At 40.8% G+C, this 27,011-nt stretch overlaps 1 protein-coding gene across 5 annotated transcripts; it reads left to right on the top strand.

Moving 5' to 3' along the window:
• Positions 1-1,212: 1,212 nt before the first annotated feature.
• Positions 1,213-26,994, top strand: zc3h13 (zinc finger CCCH-type containing 13). 5 transcript variants are annotated; one of them, XM_034177923.1, is made up of 21 exons: positions 1,213-1,362; positions 4,700-4,867; positions 5,586-5,689; positions 5,849-5,963; positions 6,138-6,249; positions 6,880-7,028; positions 7,623-7,762; positions 8,832-9,032; positions 9,203-9,370; positions 12,453-12,796; positions 12,909-13,379; positions 14,320-14,573; positions 14,631-14,637; positions 14,727-15,231; positions 15,356-15,468; positions 16,177-17,415; positions 17,576-18,238; positions 18,417-18,560; positions 21,782-21,982; positions 26,270-26,433; positions 26,536-26,994. In XM_034177923.1, exons 2-21 carry the CDS (start codon positions 4,709-4,711, stop codon positions 26,740-26,742), a joined length of 5,460 nt encoding a protein of 1,819 aa, XP_034033814.1. In that variant the 5' UTR covers positions 1,213-1,362; positions 4,700-4,708; the 3' UTR covers positions 26,743-26,994. The 5 variants fall into 5 exon arrangements, with proteins under 5 accessions (XP_034033814.1, XP_034033800.1, XP_034033822.1 ...); XM_034177909.1 differs by having other exon boundaries at positions 15,356-15,540; XM_034177931.1 differs by lacking the exon at positions 14,631-14,637 and having other exon boundaries at positions 14,320-14,568.
• The last annotated feature ends 17 nt before the right edge of the window (positions 26,995-27,011 follow it).

Here is a 27,011-nt window from a genome sequence, read left to right as displayed (position 1 = left end):
AGCTCGCTGAATGTAGTAGAATATTTTGTTTGAAATGTTTCTCATTAGTTGCCATAATGTAATAATTCAGTTTTAGGCCTTTTCCATCAACAGGGAATGGGTTCTTTAACCACTGACATTCAGGGTTATTTTGACTTGGTGGCATCAGTTTTTCCATCACTTTTGAACATGGTAGTCATTCAGTGAGGCAGGTGTTTGGTGCCCAATATGTAGACCTGAGTTCAATTCTTGGTCTTGCTGTGTCTGTGTCCTTGGACACAAACATGTCTCAGTCCACCCAGCTGTAAATGAGTGCCAGCTTTGACCGGGGAAGTGACCAAACGATGGACTGGGTGAATAGTCCAGGGGGAGTCGTAGACCCTCATCTGTTTTGTGCTACAGATTCCGGGGATAAGCACTGGCACTAGAGGTGGGCGGATTGATCCTAATATTGATAATATCGATACCAACGCTGGTATTGATATTGAATGATCCTCGTGTAAAAAGATCGATACTCAAGCTTTTTTCTCTCCCGCACTCACTGACTGCTGCGGATGCAGATTCATCAAAGTCTGCATTCTGTCTGTAAGAGCAGCGCTGCACTGTGTCATACAACACGGAGCAGCGCACCCTTGTATTGTGGTTTGTCAGCCCTCTACCTCAGGAGGTTTTGTTTTAAGTTGTGTTGTGTGATATTTTTTTTAAACAAAAATGTTGATTGTGATAATAAAGTATTTTGTTGTCACGTACAATGTTTGGCGAAATTCTATCCTAGGTCTTTTGGATCCTTCGGATATATGAAGCTTAAATATGAAAAAGTATCAGTATCTGTATCGATATCGGTGATACTGGGCCTGTATTTACTTGGTATTGGATCAATACTAAAATTCCCAGTATCGCCCACCTCTAACTGGCACTGATGGGTCTCAGGGCTAATATATAGGGCTTATTACAATCAAGAACATCATCAAAGGAGAGTCGGGGTTTACATGAAAAAAATAATAACCCCAGCTGTTTTATGCCATCTGAGAAACAACTTTTATGGTAAAGAACATATTCAATTTTGATCAAAACGCTCAGAATAGTTCCAGATTGGGTGCACGAACCAGAACGAAGCTTGTTCCCCGGTATTAGAAAAAGCCAATCGTTCACTTCACACCAAGTCCTAGCCTCTTGTCACTTGGGGCGGTACAGAGCAGTTGTACTACAAGTGGACTCTAAAAACACCACAGAAGAAGATGTAATGCGCATGCGTATTTTGCGTCAACATGAAGACGTACCGGGCAGTTTCTGCCTGTTTTACAGAATAAGGCTTGTTATTTCTACAAGTGCAAAATTCTTTAAGTGGACAAAAATAGATGCGACACCGAATAATTATTTTGGGTGAGACGGCCTTTTTGTCTACAGTTTGTTTAATATGCATGCTACTGACGACTAGCGGGCCCCGCGCTAAAACATGAAGCTGTTAGCTTTGTGGCTAACGCACTTTAGCCTCCACGAACTTCTTGTTGTTCAGCAAGTGTGCAAAAATAAGAATGTGGTTCTTTCACTAGGTAAAACATTAGTAAGTTGAAAACGCTGTGTATGTTTGGGACTTTTGGTCTTATTGTCAGTATTATTAAAACCGCGCAGTTAGCTAGAACTTAAGCTAAGCTAAAATATGTAAAGTTTACATGTTTTGAACGTGCAGGAGAAATATAAATGCACTATATTAAATTTAGCTGAGAGCTTCATAATACTTTTTCTGGAGCCATGCACTTAAATATATGAATGGAACTGTCAGACGAAACTCGTTCAATGAGTGACAGTTCAAGAAATGATGGTTATTGTCATTAGAACTATACTTAATTTTTTTTCATTTGATCTGAAAATGTTTTGATTGATAGTATGAAATCTGGTGATTCCTTGTCAAGACACAGTTCTTTAAATTCACCTAAAACATTTGTTCTGGTTCTTCTAATTTATTCACCTGTTCATTCAGTGATATTTCCTGTTCGAAGTGGTTCCAAGTACAGGAGACGCATCCCAAAACATGAATTCTACAGGTACGGTACGAGAAGTATAGAGCTAAGACGAACGTTTGTATTGGCGGGGGCGGACATACAGGAACTTGACTACATCTGAGTCTTTCGTAATCTAGCGAACAGCATAGAGTGCAAGTGTGTTTACACAGAGCGGTACAAATTCTCACCTTCAGATTCACCACTTTGCCAGGAATGACATATACCTGCCCTCACCCATAGGTTCATTTCCCCATTGCAGCCAACTTTCCACCTGGCACTTGTCGATCTGAGTGCCGTGCTGTCTCCAGCAGTGCAAAGTAGCTTTGAACTGGGGTGCTGGGCAGGTGGTGACACAGGTACAGTGGGCCCTTCTGACAATAAGTGTCGTGCTTTCATTGGTTACCCATGTTAAAATAAAGACCTTTACCTATGTCCCTTGGTGTTCGAGTTAGTGTTAATAAATAGGAGGACACAGGGATGTCACCTGACAATGGCAGCCAGTACCTTTTTTTTTTTGTTGCATAAAATAGATCTGAAACTCTTGTGTACTGATACGCATTTAAAAAGGGCATACTATTTAGGCTAAATAGTAAGCATTAGCCTAAATATCACCAGTTGGCCAAGCCATGGGAGGATGTAATGCCTATTTTTAGTCTTGCCAACTTTGTGTTGGGTAGGTAAACAGCGTTTCACAAAATCTCAAACCAGATGAGATTAGACATTGATGAATCTTCTTTTTACCCTGGATTAAAACATTCCAGGGAGTATGCTTTGTTGCCCTGCATCACTACATCCACCATACTGCAGAACCTGTTGGCCTTGTGCTACACTAGTAGATGAAGTATTTCTTTTAGTGTCACGATGAAGTTTGAGAGTTGCAGGGTCTCTTGTTCATGAACAAGCATGTATTGCAGGGTCTTTGACTAATCATTCTGTTATGAAAAAGACTGAAAATTGCTGGGTCTCATTCAACTGCTAACAAAGTCGTCCTTTGGCCCTACCTCTGGCACGTCTTCCCATTGATTTCAACACTACAATGGGGAGGATCTAAACCTGGGACTGATATCTTGTTCCTTCAACAAATGGTAAAGGACTGGAGGAGAGAGAAAGCGTTGGAGTCTGGCCTTGCCAGTGATGATATTGACTCATCATTCATAGGTGAGCCAGGAAATGATTTTAAGCCGCGCGTAACCTGGACGCTTCTTCAATGGAACCAGAATTCAAGCACTCATAAAAGGTGAAGCTGAAGGCAGAAATGCAGATGCGTAAAATACAAGTCTGGCTTAATAAGACAGCACTTTAAAAAAAATGGCAAGCAAACCAAAGGAATGGAATGTAAGAAGGGCAGGAACTAATCATTCTTATACACTGAAAATATTTCTTCACATAGACAAGTTTATTCATCACCAAGAGGCTATTGGTTAAGGGAATCAACGGTTTTGCGCACTAATTGTGTAAGTAATTTTTCAAGGAATAATATCAAACATTGATGATTCCATTTAGTTCTAAATGGTAAAATATATCTATTACAACTTCTCAACATTTCAAGCAGTGTCTTTAAATAGATATCTTGATGCAAGTCAGGTCAGTTTTTTCCTTCAAAAATGAAAATAGGAGTACTTTTCTGTTCATCAGCCACTCAATTAACTCTAATATGTGATGTGTTAATTATTCTTTACTATTCTCTTACTTCTTGGACTTGCTAAGAGTGCTGAATTGTTGAAAATGGAAGATTTGTGGTTTTGTTGGTTGTAAACCATATCAGTCATACACAGTTCACAACTGTATGGCTGTTTTAGCTGCAGCATTTCTGTCACTGCATGTTCTGCTTTAATTTCGTTTTGTTAATGTGGCCACAGCAGGTGGTCACCTCATTGAGTCTGGTCTGCTTGAGGTTTCTTTCTATAATCAAAAACTTCCACCACGTGAGGAAGTTGGTTCTTACTACTGTCTCCAGTATGATTGTTAATAGGCTGGGTAAAGTAATCATTGCTTGTGTGTAGCACCTTGCGGCAACTTAATCTTGTGATTTGGTGCTGTATAAATATATGGAATTGATTGAATTAATGAGGTTTGTATTTTGGAGAAAATCTAAATCATATGACCAAAATTTTGTTGGTATATATCAAGAGTAAATGTTTTTAAAATGCACATTACTGGCAAATCAAGAATTGTTATTGCTATTAGAGCAGGTAGCTCAGTGTTAAAAGGACTTTGGCTACCAATATGTAGAAATAGGTTTGATTCCCAGTCAAGCTACCTGTCTGTGTCTTTGGACAAAACAGTGCATCTACATTGCCTCATTCCACACAACTGTAACAGCGCCGGCCTTTGCTTTGGAAATAACCTATGTTGAACTGGTGTCCAGTTCAGGGGGATTCAGAGTCTCATCTGCTTCACACTACGGAATCTTAATTTCTATGGAAGCTATTTTTCTTGAGCATTCTTGAAAGTAAAAAAATCTGTTTGGTCAAAGTATTCTGCTATGTGATTTGGTGTTGACGGTAAATTTACATGTGTTCCTATGTAAGTAAGAACTTACAGTTCGTATTGGACTGGACAAAAATAAACCTGGTCATAATAGTGCTAGACTTTGTTGAATTGTGGCAAGTATGCAGTTTGAGTTCTGTTTTAGTTGAAATGTTTGTCTTTTGTATAAAGTAGGATGAATTGATGAACACAGACATTTAATGAATTATTGCCGGTTTTAATTCCAGTCTTGCAGAATGTCCAAGATCAGGCGGAAGGTAACAGTGGAGAACTCAAAAACTATATCAGACAGCAGCAGTACCACGGCAAGCAGCACCAGCAACCCCGCCGCCCCCTCTCGCCGGCCCAGCGTGTTTGAAAGACTCGGCCCGAGTACTGGGAGTAATGCTGCTGAGGTACACAAAACTTACAGATGGTGCCAGGTGGACACAGTTCTAGGTTCACAGAATGTGAATATTATGTGGTATTTCATGGATAGTGGTTTATTTTGTTAAAAAAAAAAACAATTAATTTGCTCTTCTGTCTATCTTCCAAGCACAGTTCTTGAACAGCTGTAATTACCAGCTGTGCACATAACTGGTGTTCAGGTTTTCATGTGTGCTAAAAATAAATGATACGCAGCAGAAACCATGGAGGGAAGCGCTTTTCAGAAGGAAAGCAATGACAACAGGTTGCTGTAAAAGCACTTCCCTCCATGTTTTCTGTTGCACATACTTTTTTTAAGCATGCATGAATACCACCAGGTATGTGTACGCCTGGTAATAACAATGCAGTGCTGTATGGTGAATAAAATCCTCATTAATCACATCATCTCTGAACATTTTTTTAAATTGTGAAAATTTATATATATATATATATATAAATGTGTTAATTGATCCATGGTTGAAGACTCAATTTAAACCTGTGCCACTTATTAGAAAATCTGAATTTGGTGTGAGCAACATTATAGCCTCTCTGTTTCAGCGCTGTTAGCCACTCTGTCTTGGAAAGGGATACAAATAGTTATTTATAAATTAGTCTGAAAAACTGTTTTGTTTTTTCTCCCCAGATATGACATACTTCATGTTTCTTGATTGTTGTGTCTTATGTAATGAGGCTAATTTTGTTTTTCAGAGTCAATGTAGAAATTGGCTGAAGACTGGGAATTGCAGTTACGGCAACACTTGTCGCTACACACATGGAACTCAGGCCCGAGGCAAAGGATTTAGTTTTAGTCGGTTAGTTATCTCCTTGGTCTTGTTTGATTCAGACAATCGGGAATATTGTTTTGACTATGCCTTTTTCAGGTTTTAAATTTTTTTTAGGCAGACATTGCACATTCCTCTTAATTTTTTTGTGATTCTGTCAACATAAACTGAATGAATTTTGCGAAACAGGTCAGCTGAGAGACCCACTGGTGATTTGCGGGAGAGGATGAAAAATAAAAGACAAGATGTTGAGCCAGAAAACTTGAAGCGAGACCTGAGTGAGCCCTCATCACCCCCAGTGAGAGTGAGTTGTCTGTTCCTTCAGTTTGTGCTTTTATATAGCAAAACACCTTGTTAACAATCCAATGAACAGATTGCTTTATTTCTCTGCTCTGATGCCACTGGTGACTTTAGCATCAGAACCTGTTTGACCATAATTTCAGTTTAAATACTCTTCAATATGTTACATGTGCTACAGCAGAGAGACTCCTCCAGAAGCCGGCACAGGGAGAAGGAGGATATAAAGATCACAAAGGAGCGCACCCCCGCCAGTGAAGAAGAGCCCACAGAGTGGGAAGCCAACCGAGAAGGTTTGATAGTTTCTTTTCTCAATTTTAAAGGACATAAGATGTTTCAGTTTACTGTCATCATTTCTTCATATGTTGTCTCATGAGCTGCTGTTACACCTGCCTGTGTTTGACATTGTTTCACATCCAATGGGCCAAACTACAAGTCAGTGCACCTTGGATGAGTTCATGATTTTCCCCAAGCAGGGAGCTGCTCCCAAGCAGGCGCACCAGCCTACAGAAGTGTTTTTCTGTTTTTAACCTGGAGCTCAGTGTACTCTGTAATTCTAGTCAGATTTGGAATACACTATCAATTCTTGATATCTCTGTAACTCTGTCTGTGCTCTAGTCTGCAGAGATGGCTGGGAGTCTGGCTGAGCTCCTGAAACATTTGAGCATATTCAAAAGCAGCATGAGGTTTTAGGACTTTTCCCATTTTGTGCCCTTCTATGCCCAGCGGCATGCTTACATCAGTCCTGAGACGCATGTGAGCGATGCTGCTCAGGAAATCTCAGTACTGATCTTGGTCAGGTGTAAGAGCAGCTTTGCACTAGTTTTACTTTGTCACAACCACTAGGTGAAGTCTTAAAGTCAGTCATTTTAAATTAAATATGGATTTCAGCAATTTGATTACTTTTTGTTTTTGTCTTTCAGATTCAGATATCGGTGACTATGATTACGAGTTATCACTAGAGATGAAGCGACAGAAAATTCAACGTGAGCTGATGAAATTAGAGCGAGAAGAGATTGTTGTTAAAAAAGATGACACCCCGTCCCAAACACGAAGTAGTGGCATGTTGAAGGTAAAAAATAAAATAAAAAGAGTTGTATGTGTGCCCCAGCTTTTGTCTTTACATAAACCTTCAAGTACTGAAGGTTTTTCAGACAGCAGCTTACATTACTTACTTACTTACTTATATTATGCAGTTATCACCCATTTTGTATTGATGATTATTGTATGAGTAGTATCATTTTGGAATTAGGGGTTTGAAATTTACAGCAAACAAATTGTTGCATTCACAGATGCACTGAAGGTTTACATATGAATTTTACACAAGGTAGTTGGTTCAGAACTTTATCAGGCAACATACCTTTCCTGTATTTATTCTGAAACAGCCTGTAAATATTTAACTGTTAAAAATTACAGTGCTAGTCCAGAGTTAGGGCACATCAAACCAAAATTTTCTGACTTTTTTAAGATCTTTAAATTTGCTACTATTTGCATTGGTAATATTCAAGGCAAAATAATTAAAAATTAAAAAAAATGTATTAATAAAATGCTGGAAAGACAGACAACCCAGTACAGATTGATTTACAGTTCTGTTTGAAGTGGAAGAAGTCCCTCGTGAAAAATTGAGATTCTTGTGACTTTTCATTTGATTTCTCATCTCCTTTAGGTCTCCCCTGAGCATTTAGGTTCTAAAGATTCACCCACATCCAGGAAGTCCAGTGGGTCCCCGAAACATAAAAGTTCTTCCAAAGCTGCAGGCTCTGGAAAGAAAGAGAAGAAAGCATCGCCTGTTTCAGAATCTACCAGGTAGGAGTTTCTTTTGCGCTCTCTGGGGCAAGGTTATTACAATGGAGTCTGTGTGTGTGTGTGTATGTGTGCGCACGTGAGCACAACTTAAAAAGTAAACCAATTCACATGAGCTTTTTACACATTTTAGTGTCTAATCACGGTCCAGTCCCTCTCCATAATCATCTGGGGGCTCATGTACAAAGCGTACGTATGCTCAAAAATGTGGCGTATATCCGTCTCCACGCTAACATTCAGATTTATCAAAAGTGAAATAACCATGGAAGTATGTGGTGCATCACGCAAAAATCCTGGCTGGTGTACGTACGTTTTTACAGCTATTGGTCCACTGGTGACACTTACAGGTGATGCTGGGACACTGTTAATGGTGTGAAAAAAAGAAGTCATCAGAGTGATGTGCATATCAGCAACGCAGTTATCACACCCCCGTGTTTGCAATTATATGGGTGGACATAAACGCATGTGCAAAGTGATGAAAGATCTGGAGAATATCTGTATGGATGAGTGGACCAAAATCCCTGCTGCAGTGTGTGCAAACTTGTTCAAGAGCTTCAGGAAACATCTGACCTCTGTAATTGCAAACAAAAGTTTCTGTACCAAATACAATTCTGTTTTCTATTGTATTAAATACACATATTTTATGCAGTAAACTGCAAATTAATTATTAAAAAATAATACACTGATTTTCTGGATTTTCTTTTTAGATTCTGTCTCTCACAGTTGCAGTGTACCTACGATAAAAATTGCAGACCTCTCTATTCTTTTTAGATGGGAAAACTTGCAAAATTGACAGTGTATCAAATACTTATTTTCCCCACTGTGTACACACACACACACACACACATATATATATATATATATATATATATATATATATATATATATATATATAAATAAACACCCACCCACACAGTTTCAGCTCCAGTAAATGTGCCTAAAGTGTTTGTGCACTACTGTATATATTTAATAATTTAACTGAGTCTTTCAGACAGAAATGCTTTCACATGTGCCTTAAGAATTCTTTGCCATTTCAGCAGAGATATAATGTTTTCAATTGTGCTGTAACCAGGTCCTCCAAGGGGGGCCGCAGTAAGAAGAAAGGGCCCCGTACTCCCAGTCCTCCTCCCCCAATTCCTTTGGAAATTCCTGTGATGGGAAAGAAACACAAAGCCAAACACAAAAACAAGGAGAAGTGTGAGGAGAAGCAAAAAGAAGGGAAAGATCGAGTTCGAGATGTAGAAAAACACAAAGAGAAGAAGGAAAAACGCAGGTAAAGTTTAGACTTTGTGTTAAATGTGCAGCATATTAGAAAATGATATTGTGGCTCAGCATGTGTACAAGCTAATTATGATTAGTATTGATTCAGTTTTATGAAAGTTATTTTGTGGTGGAGGAATTGCATCAATTTACTGTTTACAGCCTGTGATGTACTCTTTTTAGGGACCGTTCAGATAGTTCCCACAAGGCCAAACGATCAGTGACATCAGAGGAACGATCTGGCAGTGTGTCTTCTCCCTCCAGGGGCCTGCCATTATCATCCAGGAAGAAGTCTACCTCCCCTAAAGCTACATCTCATAAGGCCTCTGCACTGTCTTCTCCATCTCGCAGGTAAATGTGTAGAGCAGTCAGCAAAGCGTTCTGCCGTCCATTCAAAGTCAGATTACTCTGGCAAATATTTTAAGTTCAACCTTCATACATTCTGTGGCCTTACCACCCAGTGAAGACAAGATGCACATCTGAAAGATCATTGTCCATCAACTATGATTCCCCACCAGTGACAAGATAGAAGCTACGTATCTATTGTTGATTTAATGAGTCATAGTGTGACATGGGTTAAACTAGGTTATGTTATTAAAGAACAACACAGAATTTAAATCAGATGGCTTTGTTTTATTACTTGTGATTGGATTTATGATTTTTAGGGGGTAATTTTAAGTGTTGGTGCAAAATTGAAAATCAGACTTTATTTATTTAATTATAATGACTTCTTGCAGCCCATTTTGAGTGCACACTATAGACAGCCAACTAACACCATATATAGGTTATGTTTTTATCAGCATTTGTTTATCAGTTATATTTTAAACATTAGGGGTGTCACGGATAGGGATGGGTATCGAGAACCGGTTCCTTTCGGGTATCGTTTAGAAATGATTCGATCCACCGACATCAATAAGCTTTTTGCTTAGCGATTCCCTTATCTGTCCTTCAGAGTGGCCATTGTTTTGGGGGGTGTTTTTCAGGAAAATGATGATTTCTCTACATTGGTTAGAGACCCTGCAGCGGGTCTGTAATCAGCTTTAATGCAGCGCGGCTTTGCTTTGAACCTTGAACCAATCGAAGCAGTGATTCGCAGATTGAAGCAGTGCTTCGATCTATAGCTTTGTTGGTTCCTTTTTTTTCTTTCGCTTTATCTTAATTTTCCCCCGCTAAAACCCTAAAGAGCTTATGTCTGTGAGTATTATTTACCTTTTTTATGTTAAACTGACCTGTTATGGTCTTCTGAAACAGTTGATAGATGTATTTTATAACTTAAAAACGGACCGATGCTAACGCGTTAGCATGTCTATGTCATTTTCAATGTTAAAGTTAGCATTAAGCAGTTGCAGCTGTCATCATGTTCGGGTGCATTTGTTCTCTGTATAATAAACGTTTGTTGTCATAAAAGAGTCAAATGTATTACAAATTGTAATATTTTTTTAATTTATTTTTGTTTATGTATTAATAATTTTAGAGAAAGAGACAAAGAACCTGAATAAAAACACAACAGAAAATATAAAACCAACTAACAATGAACATACATAAATAAATAAATAAGTGTTTCTCGTGAACACCTAGTGACTCTTAAACCTCCATTTCATCCCTGTCTTATTTAAATTTAATGACAGTTGGTTTCGGCCAAACCATATTTTCAATGTGTTAATTTCTTCAGTGATTTCCTCCAGAACTATCTGCCAAGCTAGAAAATTGCATCCTAGTAAGAGCAGAATACTGCTGGAATGAATTTGAATAAGGAAAGTTGTTTGTTTTTTTTTTTTCTCACCAAAATGAATGCTGCACTCACTGCAGTTTATTGTCTGGAATAGTCCCAGATTACATTTCAGAGCTTCTAGAATTCAAACATTTTCGTGCAGGTGGTGTTGGCGGGTAATTTTGGGTTTCAGCTTTTTTTGTTTTTCACCACTTTCATCCCTGATCATTTCATATTTATTTACTTTAAGACTCAATGAAATACATAGAAAATCTGTAAAGCCTACTTTTAGTACAAAATTCACAAGAGGTATCGATAAGGAATCGGATCGATAAGCAGAATCGATAATGGCGTTGATATCGATAAAATCTTATCAATACCCATCCCTAGTCACGGATCACAAAACCCACAATTCGGATTGGCTATGGTTTTAAGCCACAGATTTTTGGATCAGAAAATACAAAAACAAAAGACTACTGTGTTTTCCTTTCTTTTTTTTAAAGATCTTAAGGAACAAAGAACTTTGGCCTGTGGGCTTGAATGAAAACAAGGTGTCCAATATTTTACATAATATTTTAAAATAAAATATTTAATTGTATTTAACTGCAACAGTATCAGTGAATACAAACAACCTTTGCCAAAATCATGAAAAGGAAATTAAATAAATGATTAAGTTTCTAATGAAGTTTACGGACTTCAAATTCTTTTTCAAAATGATGAGGATGTTTGCATTGTCTAGTGATAGGGCAACAATAACTTTATTTATTCTTTAGGGATGAATACATTCTGAATTCATTCAGGTCAGTGGTCTTGGTCAGCAAACACTTGGAAAAAGTCAGGAATGTTTCTTATTTTCCAGAGCTGTGGACTTTCAGCCAGTTTGGGTGCACATATGCTTCGAGCGTGATGCTCAGTTCACTGGGCTCGTAACTGCACAGGGAAGAGATGCCAGACAGTTCATCCTCAGCTCATTTTGTTTTTGAGAGATTGTCTTGGTTTTTGCATCCACAAGTGTGCTTTGCCTGCAGTAAGCAGAGCACAAGGCTGTTTTTAACAGGCTGCGGTCACAACTGTGTGCCATGCACCCGCAGCTGCTTCAGCCTCCACTGAGACTGTGATTTTACCATGACTGCATTGATATTAACGTGTAGTTATCACTTTACAAAGAAGTCACCATGACATGAAATCATACTTATGTCAACTTTGCAGTTAACTGTGCTGAACCAAGGTGGGGGGTGCGAGTCCATATGGGCCACAGATCAGCTATGATCTGTTTCACCACTATTAAAACACACGTCAACTGATTTGGTGCTTTGGTGAAACACTGCCCCACCTGCATTATAGATAAATTAATTCCAGATAAACATGAGGTTCAGTTTTGGCAGAGGTCTGCCCACTCTGAGTGACTGCTGATTTGAATAAATGTGTACTTTTTAATTGCATTCATTCTGCTTTTACAGTTGTACAGTAAAAATGACTGTGTGGCCATGATGTATTTTATGTTAACATCAGAGAAGCAGTTTCAATGTAATATTTGGGTTGATTTTAAATTTTTCTGCAGAAGAATTCCAAGGATGTTTTCCATCCGACTTCTGAAAATTGAATTTTCAAGAATGCTGGAATGTAGCATATTTTTTGCCACATATATACTGGGCTCATGCTTGATGCTTGAAAATTACTGAGAACAAGTAATGAGGAGTTAGTCTACCTTTGTTCTTGCAGGTCTCCCTCTCCTCCACGACACCAGCGCACCCCGACTCCTCCTCGACACCACTCCCCTTCCTCTCACTCAGGTTCTTCTGCCCAGCGGCAGTCGCCGTCCCCTCGTCGGCGTCGCTCCGCCTCTCCTGCCTACCACCGCAACACCACAGCACCAGCGTCCAACTCCTCACCTCTCTGTTCTCGACGTTCTCGTTCACCCCCTGCCTCCCATGACGCCTCCTCACCCCACCGCAGGTCTGACCGATCAAGTCCCAACCGACACCACTCCAGAGGCCGTGAGAGGAGCCGTGGTGAGAGAGACAGGAGTCCTCCTGCCCAAGAGCGGAAGCATGACCGCAGAGATGGTATTTTGTTGTAATATTGTATTTGGTTGTCAGAGATTTATTTTTATTACAAATGCGAGTGAGTCTCTCATAATCATCTTTCATATTTATGCTCTCTCTGTCTTGCCAACAGAAAGCCGCAGCAAGAGAGAGAAGGACAGCATCCATGATGACAGAGACTATGATTCTGAACAGGTGTCATCACGGGATGCCCGAGAGGACAGGGAGATGAGAGACGTCCGAGAGCAACGTGATGGTCGTGATCGAGGAAGGGAAACGACCCGAGACTCTCGGGAACGTCGGGATAACAGGGAATTGAAGGACTCGAGAGAGAACAGGACAGAAACTCGCTCCGCTCGAGACTCTTTAGAGCACCGTGACCGCGAACGGGAAAGAGAGAGGGAGCGTGAAAAGGAGCGGGAACGAGAAAAAGAAAGAGAAAGGGAGAGGACTGACACCCACAGAAAGGAGGAACCACCCCAGGATGACAGGAGTTACGGGAGAGCTCATGGACGTGAAGATGGTGGGAGAGGTGAAGGAAGGATAGACAGAGCTGAGAGGAATGGAAGAGGGAGAGGACGTGTGAATGATGTATCTGATAAAGGCAAGCACTCCTGAAAAGTTTTATGTGGCGCGTTACTGTTACAGTGGGGCAGATAATGGAAAAATTATGCATTTGGTGGTACAAATACCAAAATTGGCATAGCGTGCATAGAAATGCTCCTTTTTTGATGACTCAAAATGATATTGATGTCAAAGTCAATTTAGTTATATTTATTTATTTATGGTAATTGTTTTATTTTGCGTATGCACCAAATTTGGTTGAAGTTTATTATATTTAGTTTTAATGGTTTACACCCAGCATGTTTTGAAAGTGTTCACCTCTTGAAACTACTACATGTAGGCCTATTAAAAGATATTATGTGGTGAATATATTATGTTGTAATTTTTAATATCTGCAGGCAACATGGATAAATGGCAGTTCATGCCACTAAGAGTGTCGTATTGTAGTTGGAACATGAAAACTTTAATCTGGCATGCCTGAAAACCTACAATTTTACAGCAAGATCACACAAATCAAATAAGTAACATTTTTGTGAGGAAAAAAAAGATTCTGGGGTTGATTTGGCGTACATTGTGAAATTAAGTGTCATCTTTGATTTCACTGATGCTGTAAAACAGATTCATTGCAGTAAGAGCATATGAATGCAAAAAGTAATTTTTCGATAGGTAATTTTGGTGACCTTGGAAAATGGTCACCATCTTGGGTTTTCAAGTGGCCAATCAAACAGATTTAAGTTGTATCTTAGGAACCATCATGCTAAATGTGGCACTTGTACCAGCATTTGCACAATTTGCTGTAAAATTGATATTGTCTGCTCTACTATTAAAACTGGTAATGAAGGAGATTCTGCAGTAATTGATTGGTTTGTCTAGTAGTCCAGGTGTTATTGGAGAGCTCAGTACAGACTCAAGGATCAGTGATCAGGTTACCGATGTTTAAGTCAAAGCTTTGTGCATGTATGCCTGCTCTTATCTTCCAGGTTCAAACAAAAACTCCAGAAGTTCCCAGCTGGACAGCACTCATGACAGTTGGGAGTCACGGAGTAGTGCAGTTCGTGAAAGGAGCACAGAGAGGACTTCAGACCGCAGTGCTGCTGAACGCAGCTCTGAGCGAGGTTCAGACAGAGATCGCTACGAAGCTGATAGAAGAGGAGATCACACTCGAGACTCCTCGTATGATAGGCGAGGAGGGCATGGCGAGCGGGATCGCAGAGACAACAGAGAGAGAGGTGGGAGTTAGAGCTTGGTGCTGTCAAATTGTAACTCAATTAAAAATATTAGAAATAAACACACGCAAAGTAAAAAAATTGCTATTCTTATTTCTTACTGTTGCAGTTGTTATGTTGAAGGTGTTTGACTTTGTTACTTTTTGGGCTTTGTTTCCCAGATCAAAGAGCCGCTTCTCCAAACAGACACCAGAGCAGAACAGAGGAGTCTGAGAGAGAGGAGAGGAGGGAAGACCGCAGGCCAGATAGGACAGAGGAGAGACGGGAAGAGAGGACACGTGACCGGGAGCGAGAAAGGGAACGGGAGCGGGAGAGAGACAAAGAGAAGGACAGAGAACGAGAGAGGGAGAGGGAAAAGGAGCGAGAGAAAGAGAGGGAGGCTGAAAAGGAGCGAGCTAGGGAGAGAGAACGGGAAAGAGAACGAGAGAGGGAGCGGGAAAGAGAACGAGAGCGGGAGCGTGAGGAGAGGGAAAGAGAGAGGGAAGAACGGGAGAGGGAGCGAGAGAAGGAAAGGAAGGAACGAGAACGAGAAAGGGAGCAACGCGAGCGAGAGAGACAACGGGAATGGGAAGAACGGGAGAGAGGAAGAGAAGAGCGGCGTGAAAGGAGAGATGATACGAGGGATGATCGGGCCGTGAGAGATACCCGGGAAGATCGCAAGATGAGGCATGTTTTTGTATCGCCACAAATACATGATTTCACTGCGTGTCTGTGCTCCAGAGTTGTCTAAACTCAAACATAAATAAGAACACGTGCCAACAAAGCTTTGCCTCTCTGTTCTCCTCTGTAGTCGTAAGAGGCACAGGGTGGAGAACAGCCCCAGCCCCCGACACTCACCAAAACGATCAGCGCGGGACCTCAGCCTGGCTGACAGCGATGGCTACAACAGTGCAGAAGATAAAAGTGAGCGCCCGATTGGCCGAGGGCAGGCCAAGCACCGTCTCCCGAGCCCAGTGTGTCCGCCTCCAACTGACAGTAGGGAAATTCATTTTGAAAGGACACACACTATCATTTAATGTATATTTTGTAACGGGATAAGCAGTGCTTTTCTTGTCTTATTTTGTGCTGATTATGTTCCAGACGTATGTGCAGATTTATTTGGATGTACTGGTTCAACAATTGATTATTAGTAAATTATCATTAATATAATGAAAAAAACTGTACCAAAGTCAAATAGTTGACACATTCGCCCAAACCTAGATTTAGTGATGCAAACATGAGTGCCTTGATCATATTGAAATGAATGAAAGAGGCTTTTTAATTATTTTTTTTTTATTCAGGTATATCAGGTCTAAGTTTAAAAAGTCATTTTAATTGTAAACACGTTACATTATACGTGTTCAAATGCAAAACAGTGCCCCCATTGTACATTTTTGCTCCACAGCATTTTGTTTTGAAACATGAAAGAAGACAGCCTTTGTGGAAAAACTGTCATGTGGTTGAAAACTAAAGGAGCCGTTTTGCACTTGAACAGGATTTTACGTTTAATGCAGGAAATTGCCAGTTAAACATGATGCAACGCTTTATTGCGGAATTTGGTTGAGTGCTCTTGATGTCATTGAGTTACTTTGATGCTTACAAGCACACTATGGTGGTTATGTGTATGTGCAGGTGGGGAGACACATCGTCTACTTAGCCAAGTGGTGCGGCCTCAGGAGCCTTTGCTGCGTTCTCCCCCAAGAGCTTCTTTGTCTGATGACAAGCCCGGTCACTGGAAGGATGAGGAGCGCAGAGGAGTAGGAGACAAAAGAGAGATACGCAGCCGCCAGTGTGATCCAGAACCTCGTGGGGAACGAAGCAGAGTAGGTGAACGGCGAGTAGAGCATCTTCCAGACACCCTACCCGACTCCCGCAACAGAGGTAGAGATCAGCGAGAACCCACACCCCCTCCTCTCCTTCCATCGACTGGCAGTGATGATAGAGACACTGCGGGCTCCCAGTCCCACGAGGAGAGCAAAAAGAAGACAAAGTCTCAAAGGAAGGGTTTGAAGAAGGCGCGCAAGGAAGAGGAGACCACTTGTGGTAACAGCCTGGCTAGAGCGGGGGACCGATTCAATCATGAGCCACCAACAGATGCTTCCACAGATGGCCCATCAACCTTACACTCCCCTCGGAAGGGTGCCAAGAAGAAGGCAGTTGATCGAAAGAGGAAACGCTCAAGAGGAGAGTCGGATGTGTCTGAGGAGGATTCTTCAGTCCATCAGCCACATAGTAAGAGGAAGCGAGGTCCAAGAACACCACCACCATCAATGAGACCTGAACACCGTGCTATTGGAGGAAATGCTGAACCTTCTCCCCTCTCAAAAATGGACACCAACTTCAGTGACTGGTCAGATGAGGAGGTTATGGACCGAGGAGGGCCACTGATGGAAACAGCAGCTCCCCTTATCCCTGCTGAGAGGACTCCAATCGAGCCTCTTAGGAGAGGCGGGGGTCCAAGGTTGGGAAGGGACAGGGAGAGGTGCAACCCTCCACACATTGCCCCTCTTCTCCCTCAGGATCCGCCAATGTTGCTGCAGACACTGACACCGCAGCCTCTCATGTCTCAGCCTTTGCTCCGCAAACCTCCTCCAGACCAGACGCGCAGTAGCAGCATGGGAAGTAACCAGAGCCGAAATTCCAGACGCCTTCGATCACCCTCCATTGAGTCAGGCCATCGAGATGACCCACGAGAGGGACCTCGATCCCGCAGAGGCAGACTGCAGGGCACCAACTCTCGGGACCGGGAGAGGGAAAGAGAGCGAGAGTGGGAGAGAGAGAGGCTGGTGGTGACTGACCCCCCGGTGGCAGAGAGGAAGTCTCGTATTGACCAGCTGAGGAGGGGCGAGCCCAGCCGCAGCACTTCATCAGGTGCTGAATGTGACACAGAATCCATTAACATCCCATCTGCAGATTCTAATCTGTAAATCATATGAATTACAGTGAAAACAATCCCATGCTTGCTTGCAGTCTTAAAGTGTTAGTTTTGATTCAACTCAAACCTATATCACCATTTCTTCTTGTCTTGCAGATCGTCAGGATTCACGAAGCCACAGTTCCAGGCGCAGCTCTCCTGATTCTGAGAGACAGGCAAGATCCCGGTCCCGCGCTGGCTCCTACGACAGTCGAGAGCGGGAGAGAGACAGGGAGCAGTTTGAATGGGAACGAGACCGAAAGGATCTTCGCCCTCAACAGCAACAACAGCAACAGCAGCCCCTGCTTCTCCAGCAGCCCTTACAACAACAGAGAGACTGGGAACCCGAGCCGAGGGACTGGCCGAGCAGGGGACGTGAGCCTCTGTTGATGCGTCCTGGCCGTGAACCCCTTTTGAGGGATCGTGATATCAGGGACAGGGAACGCTTGCTATCTGAGGGACTCATCCAGCAGCATGAACGGGAGAGAGAGCGGGAACGGGAAAGAGACAATAGAGGTGAAAGAGGTGGAGATCGAGAGAGGGAGAGAATGATGATGATGGACCTCCCACCCCATGGAGATCTCAGGCCACTGGGAAGAGGGGAGCTAAGGGGTGAAATAAGAGGAGACCTGCGAGGGGACATGATGATACAAGACAGGAGTGACTACGAGCCCCTACTGCCAAGAGAAGCCTTTAGCCCCCCAGAGCCTGAGAAACCGAACAACAATCACACACTTATGGTAGAGCAACGAGAGATTGAGAAGACAGACAGCATAGATGGTAAGAACAGAGAAATAACAAGAAGTTACATTTAGGGGTTTCTGAAAAACTGTACAAAGGCAGCAGAATGAAAATCTTTTTTTTTTCTTTTTATAGTGTTCATGCACAAAAAAGAGAAGATGCATTTAATGTTCTCCAAGTCAGTGGATTTACGAGTCTGTATGTGCTGTTTTCTCAGGAGAGGATGGTGGCAAGGAAGACGAAGGGCAGTCAGTGGCGTCTGTTGGAGAGGAGTATGAGCCAATAAGTGATGACGAGCTAGATGAAATTCTTGCTGACAGCCAGAAAAAAGAGGATCAACAGGATGAGGAAAAAGTTACAGGTACCAGGAAAAACACTGACTTTGGGTGTATGTCCATTTGGGAATGTTACATATATTTGGTGGAGTTGTTAATAATGACTCAAAAAGTAGAATAAGATTCGGCTCTACCACTTGACTGAAGAGAGCAGATGTCATGTGATCATCTTGCCTGTTGACACTGGCGTTACACCTGCCTATAATATACAGTCATATTCATCCCCAATGTGCACCACAATATGGATTGAACAGCACAATCAACACTGTGAGAAATCAGGCCAACAAGAACCCCCGCCATGTCAGAAGTATATATAAAGTGAAACTCGCCTAAACCATCATTGTATAAACTGAATATTTGCACTCACTGGACAAAAGCAAAAGTCCCAGTGCAGATTTTTGCTCATATCAAGACAAAACGTCCTGTCCGATCGCAACGCATTTTCATTAAAAACCCCTCTCACATACCGGACAGAGCAGTCTGAATGTGCTCAGTAACAGAGGTACGAAATGAAGTTCAGCACTGACACTCGCCGATTTTAAGGAAAATGGGTACTGTATTTCTGATTAAAAGTCCAGCCGTTTATTTGTTATTTTTTTTAAACCGTGTTCAGACACACCCAGGCAACAAGCTGTTTGTTGGTTCGACACCCTGGGTTCGTCACACCCAGGGATATGTGTGACGAACCAAACCGTTTTAGATCAGAGCCCTCTGCCTGGCTGCGAACCCTCCCTGGAGCCTGATGTGCACCTGCTAAACGACTGAGACTGCATGGGCTGTGATTTGTCACTTTTACGTTTTCACTCTTTCCTCTCCAGTCATATTTTAAACGTTTTTGTAGTGCGCCTACCAATTACATTTTGATCACAGATCAAGTACTTTTGGCAGAAAAGTGTGCAAATATGACCAACTTTACAGCATGGAGTCAGAAAAAGATGCTCAAATGACCCACAATTCATGGAGGGAAATTGTATACACCATATCATTAATTTGGAGGTTGATGATTGTATAAAGAAGTTGAGCTCGTTGAGGGACAAATTAATCCAGAAAAAAGCCACTGTTCCTGCGGCAAATTGCATAAAGACGCAACGTAGAACTTTAAAAGGGTCATATGGATGTCAACATCACTGCATGGCCACGGAGTTACAGAGTTGTAGAAGCATAACTCAGGCTTTAGGATTTTAAGGTACCACTCAGCAGTGGACTTGGAAAAAATGGATTTTGTCCATTTTATACATACAGCGGATTTTGTCTTTTTTTTTTGTTTTGTTTTACATGTAACAGATTTTGATTATAATGGACAAAATTTGCTGGTCCACCTGAATCCATTATATGCAAGTTTTACTGTATTTTTCATAATACCAATGTAATCATGAAAATTAACACCAAATATCCATTAATTTTGAAATGGATCATTTTGGTGCATCTTCAACTCAAATCAGCACTGCACCACTGAGGTTGTGATGATTCAGTCTTTTTTTTTCTTGTTCTGCAAAACACCTGTTAAATAATTTTCTTATTGATGTAACTGGCTATGAAGTCATGTTCATGTGAAGACATAAGTTAACAGTCATGGAAATGGTTAAACTGTGATTCGCTTGTGAACCAGCTGACTTTTGAGCTGCATGGTCATTTATGCCTTCATGGTCATTAATTAAACAAAGGCATTAATTTATTGAATGTAAAAATGTTTGATTCATGAAGTTTTTCATCCAGATTTTAACTTTGATGGAGAACATTTGAGAATTAAATTTGTCCAGGTTAAACTCTTGCTCAAATAAGGTAATAATTACAGGGGTCATGTAGTGCATAACCAGTACTATCGTGAATGACTTTGGGTTAACTGTATTCCACTGTACTATTAAATTAAACGTGTTAGGACTGTGTGATTTATCAAATTTTAATTTTAATTACGATTTTGGTTTCCAATGATTACGGAAATAATGCAGTCAAGATAAAGTGATTGTTTTGCCACATTAATACAAAACAATACTTAATATAGCCACCGTCCAAAAGGGGATAAATGCTGTTATATTAATTTTAGGTGATATGGCCCACCCCTACTGCATATATAATAAATCAAAAAGTAGAGGGTGGGTTTTGATGCAATGGAATTGTGTGGATACTTTTAAATTCTGATTGTTAGATATATTTCTGTGTTTAATTATGGTTTTCATTATTTTTTTTCTGTATTTCTTTTGGTATTAAGGTAGTTATTATATTTAGGGTTATATTTTTAGTTTCATTCTTATTCTCACTTTCCTTTGTTCTTTCTTGGTATGTGCATGTAGAACTGGATTTAACCAGTTTGTACCACTTAGGATAAAGAGAGTTAGGTTACAATTAGAAATAATATGTCTCCCGTTATTGCACGGGCCTGGGGCAGGGGGATGGACCTCCCTTGAATGCCCACGGGGGCCAATAAGAGAAGGATTTTGCGAAATAAGGTCTGCCTCTGTTGCACATATGTAATCCTGTATAAAAACTGCTTATATCCATTGTCCGGGGTTCTGTAAGAGTGGATCTTGTCTGTAAGAGAGTTCTTGCAGGGCCCAGGCCTGATTGTCTTTGCTGTGACTTTGATTAAATTTAAAAGTGTGGAATAGTTTGAATTTGTGCTTTGTAAGGGGCAGTATTACAGAAAGAACTGGGGGAAGAATTAACATGATGTTTGCTGATGTCAGACCATGCACACATGGCAAGACAAAGACATTGCAGTGTGAGGTATTCTAGATGCCTTACAATCATCCTTATAATTGAAATATTACGCAAGTTAAAAATCCCCCATCATTTGAGGAAGGTAATACCGTATTTGCTCGTCGGAGGGCCCAGGGCCAAGCGTTAGCCCACCCCCTTTTTTGAGGAAACACCCACCTGAAATTAAATTATATGAAATGCATTTAATAAATGAGAAAAAGGGAAAAAATTTACACAATCAGGTGAGTTATTTGTGATAGATTTTTCATTTGTAATGAAATTAGGCATTTTATTGAAATTGGCATTCTGATGTTCATGATATTGACCATGCTCATGCATCGGCCCACCCCCTCTACAGGCAGAATTTCAGGTGGAGAGCCCTGGGCCCTCTGATGGGAGAACAGGGTAATCATAATTTGTCATTATTATCCCAGTGGAGGAGTGCAGTGTTAAACTTGCCTTCTACTATTTTAAGGCCATTTTGTTCATACAGTTTTATTATTGCTATTATTATTATTTTTAAATTAAAAAAAAAAAATTGTTTTGGCAGGTCCACTGGACGTGATTGACGTGGACTGGTCCAGCCTGATGCCCAAACAGAAGCAGGAACCACGCACCGCAGGAGCAGCGTTGCTTCGGTTTACTCCAGCAGCTGTGCTCCTCAGGACGGGCATCTCCAAGCGACTGGCTGGTCCCAAGCTCCTGGAGCAGGTCAGAGAGGTGTGCAAGGCCGAACTGGACGACCCCAAAGGTGATAAACAGTTCATCAAAAAAAAAAAAAGTTTTTTAAAGAAAATATTCACACTGCTCTAAAGTATAGATAAATATGATTATTTAATAAAACCTACATTTCAAATTATGAAAGCTGATTTAAAAGGTGGCATCTGACCTGTAATTCAGAACATTAAGTTTGAGCAGACTCGGTTAAAGATACAGCTGTAGGGGGATTAAAGCCTTAGGACATGCTGCTGAATGCTGTTTGCAAATTTGTGTCCCTTGGTGACCCTTGCTGCATGTCTCTCCTCTCGATTTCCTGTCTCACTCACTGTCTTTGGATTAAAGGCTACATACACACACACACACACGCCAAACTTTGTCCAAACGTTCCACTGGTATTGTATATAATATACTAGTCGTTTTAATTTATTTTTTATTTATTTATTTATTTTTTGAAGATGCAATTTTTCTTCTACTTAAGGCAAAGGCAAGTCCTTTCGGCTGCTCCCTTGTTTGCATTCAGGGTCGCCACAGAAAATCCAAGGTGGATCTGCATGTTGAATTGGCATAGGTTTTACGCCGGATGCCCTTCCTGACGCAACTCCACATTACATGGAGAAATGTGGCAGGGGTGGGATTTGAACCCGCAACCTTCTGCACTGAAACCAAGTGCATTAACCACTTGGTCACCACCTTTATTGAAGTTAATTAGGAATCAATTTGAATGACATGTTCGTGAATACTGAAAATTTATTCTTGATTCTTGACCCAAAATATGTTCCGGATCAAATTCAAAATGAAATTTCTTGTTTTGTTGGATATTATCAATCTGCTCACCAAATTTCATCAGCATCCTCTCACAACGTTTTGCGTTAAATGGTGCTACAGTAGTGTTCAGAATAATAGTAGTGCTATGTGACTAAAAAGATTAATCCAGGTTTTGAGTAAATTTCTTATTGTTACATGGGAAACAAGGTACCAGTAGATTCAGTAGATTCTCACAAATCCAACAAGACCAAGCATTAATGATATGCACACTTTTAAGGCTATGAAATTGGGCTATTAGTAAAAAAAAAAAAAAGTAGAAAAGGGGGTGTTCACAATAATAGTAGCATCTGCTGTTGATGCTACAAACTCAAAACTGTTATGTTCAAACTGCTTTTTTAGCAATCCTGTGAATCACTAAACTAGTATTTAGTTGTATAACCACAGTTTTTCATGATTTCTTCACATCTGCGAGGCATTAATTTTGTTGGTTTGGAACCAAGATTTTGCTTGTTTACTAGTGTGCTTGGGGTCATTGTCTTGTTGAAACACCCATTTCAAGGGCATGTCCTCTTCAGCATAAGGCAACATGACCTCTTCAAGTATTTTGACATATCCAAACTGATCCATGATACCTGGTATGCGATATATAGGCCCAACACCATAGTAGGAGAAACATGCCCATATCATGATGCTTACAGCACCATGCTTCACTGTCTTCACTGTGAACTGTGGCTTGAATTCAGAGTTTGGGGGTCATCTCACAAACTGTCTGCGGCCCTTGGACCTTAAAAGAACAATTTTACTCTCATCAGTCCACAAAATATTCCTCCATTTCGCTTTAGGCCAGTTGATGTGTTCTTTGGCAAATTGTAACCTGTAACCTTCTGCACGTCTTTTATTTAACAGAGGGACTTTGCGGGGGATTCTTGCAAATAAATTAGCTTCACACAGGCGTCTTCTAACTGTCACAGCACTTACAGGTAACTCCAGACTGTCTTTGATCATCCTGGAGCTGATCAGTGGGTGAGCCTTTGCCATTCTGGTTATTCTTCTATCCATTTTGATGGTTGTTTTCCATTTTCTTCCACACGTCTCTGTTTTTTTTTTGTCCATTTTAAAGCATTGGAGATCATTGTAGATGAACAGCCTATAATTTTTTGCACCTGCGTATAAGTTTTCCCTCTCCAATCAACTTTTTAATCAAACTACGCTGTTCTTCTGAACAATGTCTTGAACGTCCCATTTTCCTCAGGCTTTCAAAGAGAAAAGCATGTTCAACAGGTGCTGGCTTCATCCTTAAATAGGGGACACCTGATTCACACCTGTTTGTTCCACAAAATTGATGAACTCACTGACTGAATGCCACACTACTATTATTGTGAACACCCCCTTTTCTACTTTTTTTTTACTAATAGCCCAATTTCATAGCCTTAAGAGTGTGCATATCATGAATGTTTGGTGTTGTTGGATTTGTGAGAATCTACTGGTACCTTGTTTCCCATGTAACAATAAGAAATATACTCAAAATCTGGATGAATCTTTTTAGTCACATAGCACTACTATTATTCTGAACACTACTGTTTGTGCCAAAACCTTTTGTGGATCTCAGTTCCAGAATATAATCTGGATCACCTCCAACACTGAGTTACTTATACTGAACAAAATTTTAAATGCATCTGACATTTTTAAGTATTTTTGTACACTTAGGCTTAAAGAAATTACTCAGGTCAGTCAACATACCTTTATTGTTCAGTTTCACACAGGTTAGAGACATTTACACATTCAGATGTCCATCAACTCCAACACATGGGGGTCATGCGTCAAAATCCACAAATTGGTATCTTATGTGGCCTCTGTTAACATCTCGCAGTGCGGTACATCTCCTGAGCATAGATCTCACAAGGTTGGTCACTTGTGATCTGTGGAATATTGTCCCACTCTTCTGGAGGAGACTGATATACTGATCTTGAGCTGGGGTGGTACCACGTGGTCTGTGGGGGTGCTGTTGTGCCAAACTGTCAAAATGGACGTCTCAAGCTGCTGATGGTACAGAAGTGTACATTACACTGTACAGCAACATCTCTCATTGCCATACCAGCACTGAGCATGCCTATGACGAGCTCCCTCATGACTTGTCATCTGTGGCATTGTAATGTCTGACATTTCAGGACTTTTTGGGGTGGCCTTTGTCCCCAGTACAACGATTGTCTGACTATTGCTTTGTTCTTTCAACATGCCACACCTATCTGGAGAGATCAGTGTCTCAAAAAGGGAGTGACAAACTGTTGCACATGATGAAACACATTTGTGCATCAAAAACAATAGGAATCAACCTATTGTACTCACAGAGGGAAAAAATTGGGAATCTTTTACCACACCGTAAAATATTTTAAAATTTACAGTGTTCCATTTATAATTTTGGTCAGTATATATCCTGGAAAATTATCTCGCTGCTTAGTAAATCTCATTGAAACACATTTATTACTTTTTGAGTTATCCTAACAAAATAAATGCCACTGAAAATAATCTCCTTGGTGGAGGTTTGACAAAAGAAGACATATTAATGCACAATTGTGAGATGTCTGAAATAGATTTCATTATAAAATAAAACTACATTGGACATTTAATTTTAACAAGCTGATCAGATCCTCTGAGGGATGCCAGGGAAAAATACACAGAACTCTTTATCTTTAATGGATGTATTGTTATTGGTGTGGGGCTGCAGCAGTGATTATCATAAACTATTCAACAGGTGGGGATGGACCGGTTCATCATGTTGTCATGAAAACAAGGGAGCAGCCGAAGGGACCTACTTTTTAGTGGAAGCCAAAATCGTAATTGAAATTAAAATTTGATTAATCACTGAGTCCTAACAACTTCAATTTAACAGTACAGTGGATTAAAGTGAGCACAGAGTGACCCAAAAGTGTTTCCAAAAACATAATGCCCACATCAGTTGTGCACTTTGAGCTCAAACATTTAAATGGCCAACACGGCTCTTTTATTTATTAACAGTAACTTGTGGTGTCCAGAACCCTGAAATTAGTACCACTAGATCACCACTAGATGTCTGTGTTTTGTCACCATGCAGTCAGTCACAGTCTGTCTCTATTTCTGATGTTTATTTTATGGTTATTTTGCATGTTAGCAGAAACCAAAATGACATAAAATGGGAGGTTCACAAATCCTCATCTGTAGCTGTCAGACATTTAACATTTTAAAGCTGAGTATGCTGCATTTTTACAGCGTTAGACATTTTGCGGACCCACTCACTGTCTAACCCTGTTGTAGTCTTTGCATGCACTGCTAATGACAACCATTGATGCACTCCTGATTATGGCAGACCAACATTGTAACAAGTCTTAAGACTATTTTTTTACCTTTTTGTTATAGTACAGTATAGATGGACAGGACATGCAGAGTTAAAGAGAGGGAGCTATGCAGCAGGTGCTCAGACCTGGGATTCAAACCAGGCACAACAGTGTGACCTGCAGCGCAACTTTTTTTTTTTTTACCCATTTGTCTCATCTCACTCTATCTACTATCTTGCCAGATGCTGACAGACTCTTTGAACATGACCTGGGAGCCCTGAACATGGCCGCCCTAAACAGGCGGGTGGAGAGGGCTAGCTTACTGAGTAACTTGGGACCATGCTGCAAGGCCCTGTGTGCACGCAGGGACTTCGCCATTCGCCGGCAGCTACTAAAAAATGATAAGGTGGCTGTCATCCCATTAAGAGTCCTGAATTCATTTCAAGTTACCTAAAAATAAACATTGTGTGCAAAACATGTGATAAATCTGCACATTTTTCATCATCAGGGTCTCACCAAGCAGTACCCGGCCACGCCGGTGGTGGACAGCGAGCTGCTGCAGATGAGCATGCGTCTTTTTAGGAAGACCGTGGCCGGTCAGGCATCGGCCACAGAAAAGCCTGACAGCGTGTTGGCGTCAGCACCAGAAGGTGCTACAGCTGGTAGTGGTAGTAGTAAGCTTAGCACGGGTCAGCCTGAGGTTTGTGTGTCCTGAAAGTCTTCACTTGTTTTGTTTCCTTTCCTTACAAACACCCTTTGAAAAAAAAATCAAAGGACATAAAGCGAAACCAGAGCAAAATTGTCAGTGCATCTCAATTAGGATTACTCGCATATTTTGTGCATTACAGTGTTTTAGAGCAAATTTTTATTGTCATTTTCCCTTGTTTAACCAAGTTAAAATGGCTTTTGTTTTTGTATATTGTGCATTGGTTACTAAAACTGTGCATTAAAATGGTTAGATGTTGAATTTTGTAACGGGTCTTT

This window comes from Thalassophryne amazonica, chromosome 1, assembly GCF_902500255.1.
Source record: "Thalassophryne amazonica chromosome 1, fThaAma1.1, whole genome shotgun sequence".
Lineage (NCBI taxonomy): Eukaryota > Metazoa > Chordata > Actinopteri > Batrachoidiformes > Batrachoididae > Thalassophryne > Thalassophryne amazonica.
The sequence above is the reverse complement of the archived record's forward strand: the minus strand, read 5'-3'. Positions and strand labels throughout refer to the sequence as shown.

Coding starts and splice junctions, on each gene's coding strand:
- zc3h13 (XM_034177909.1), top strand. CDS start 4,709: ATGTCCAAGATCAGGCGGAAGGTAACAGTGGAGAACTCAAAAACTATA. Junction 12,797..12,908: donor GAAGCATGACCGCAGAGATG/GTATTTTGTTGT, acceptor TCTTGCCAACAG/AAAGCCGCAGCAAGAGAGAG. Junction 21,983..26,269: donor CGAACTGGACGACCCCAAAG/GTGATAAACAGT, acceptor CTATCTTGCCAG/ATGCTGACAGACTCTTTGAA.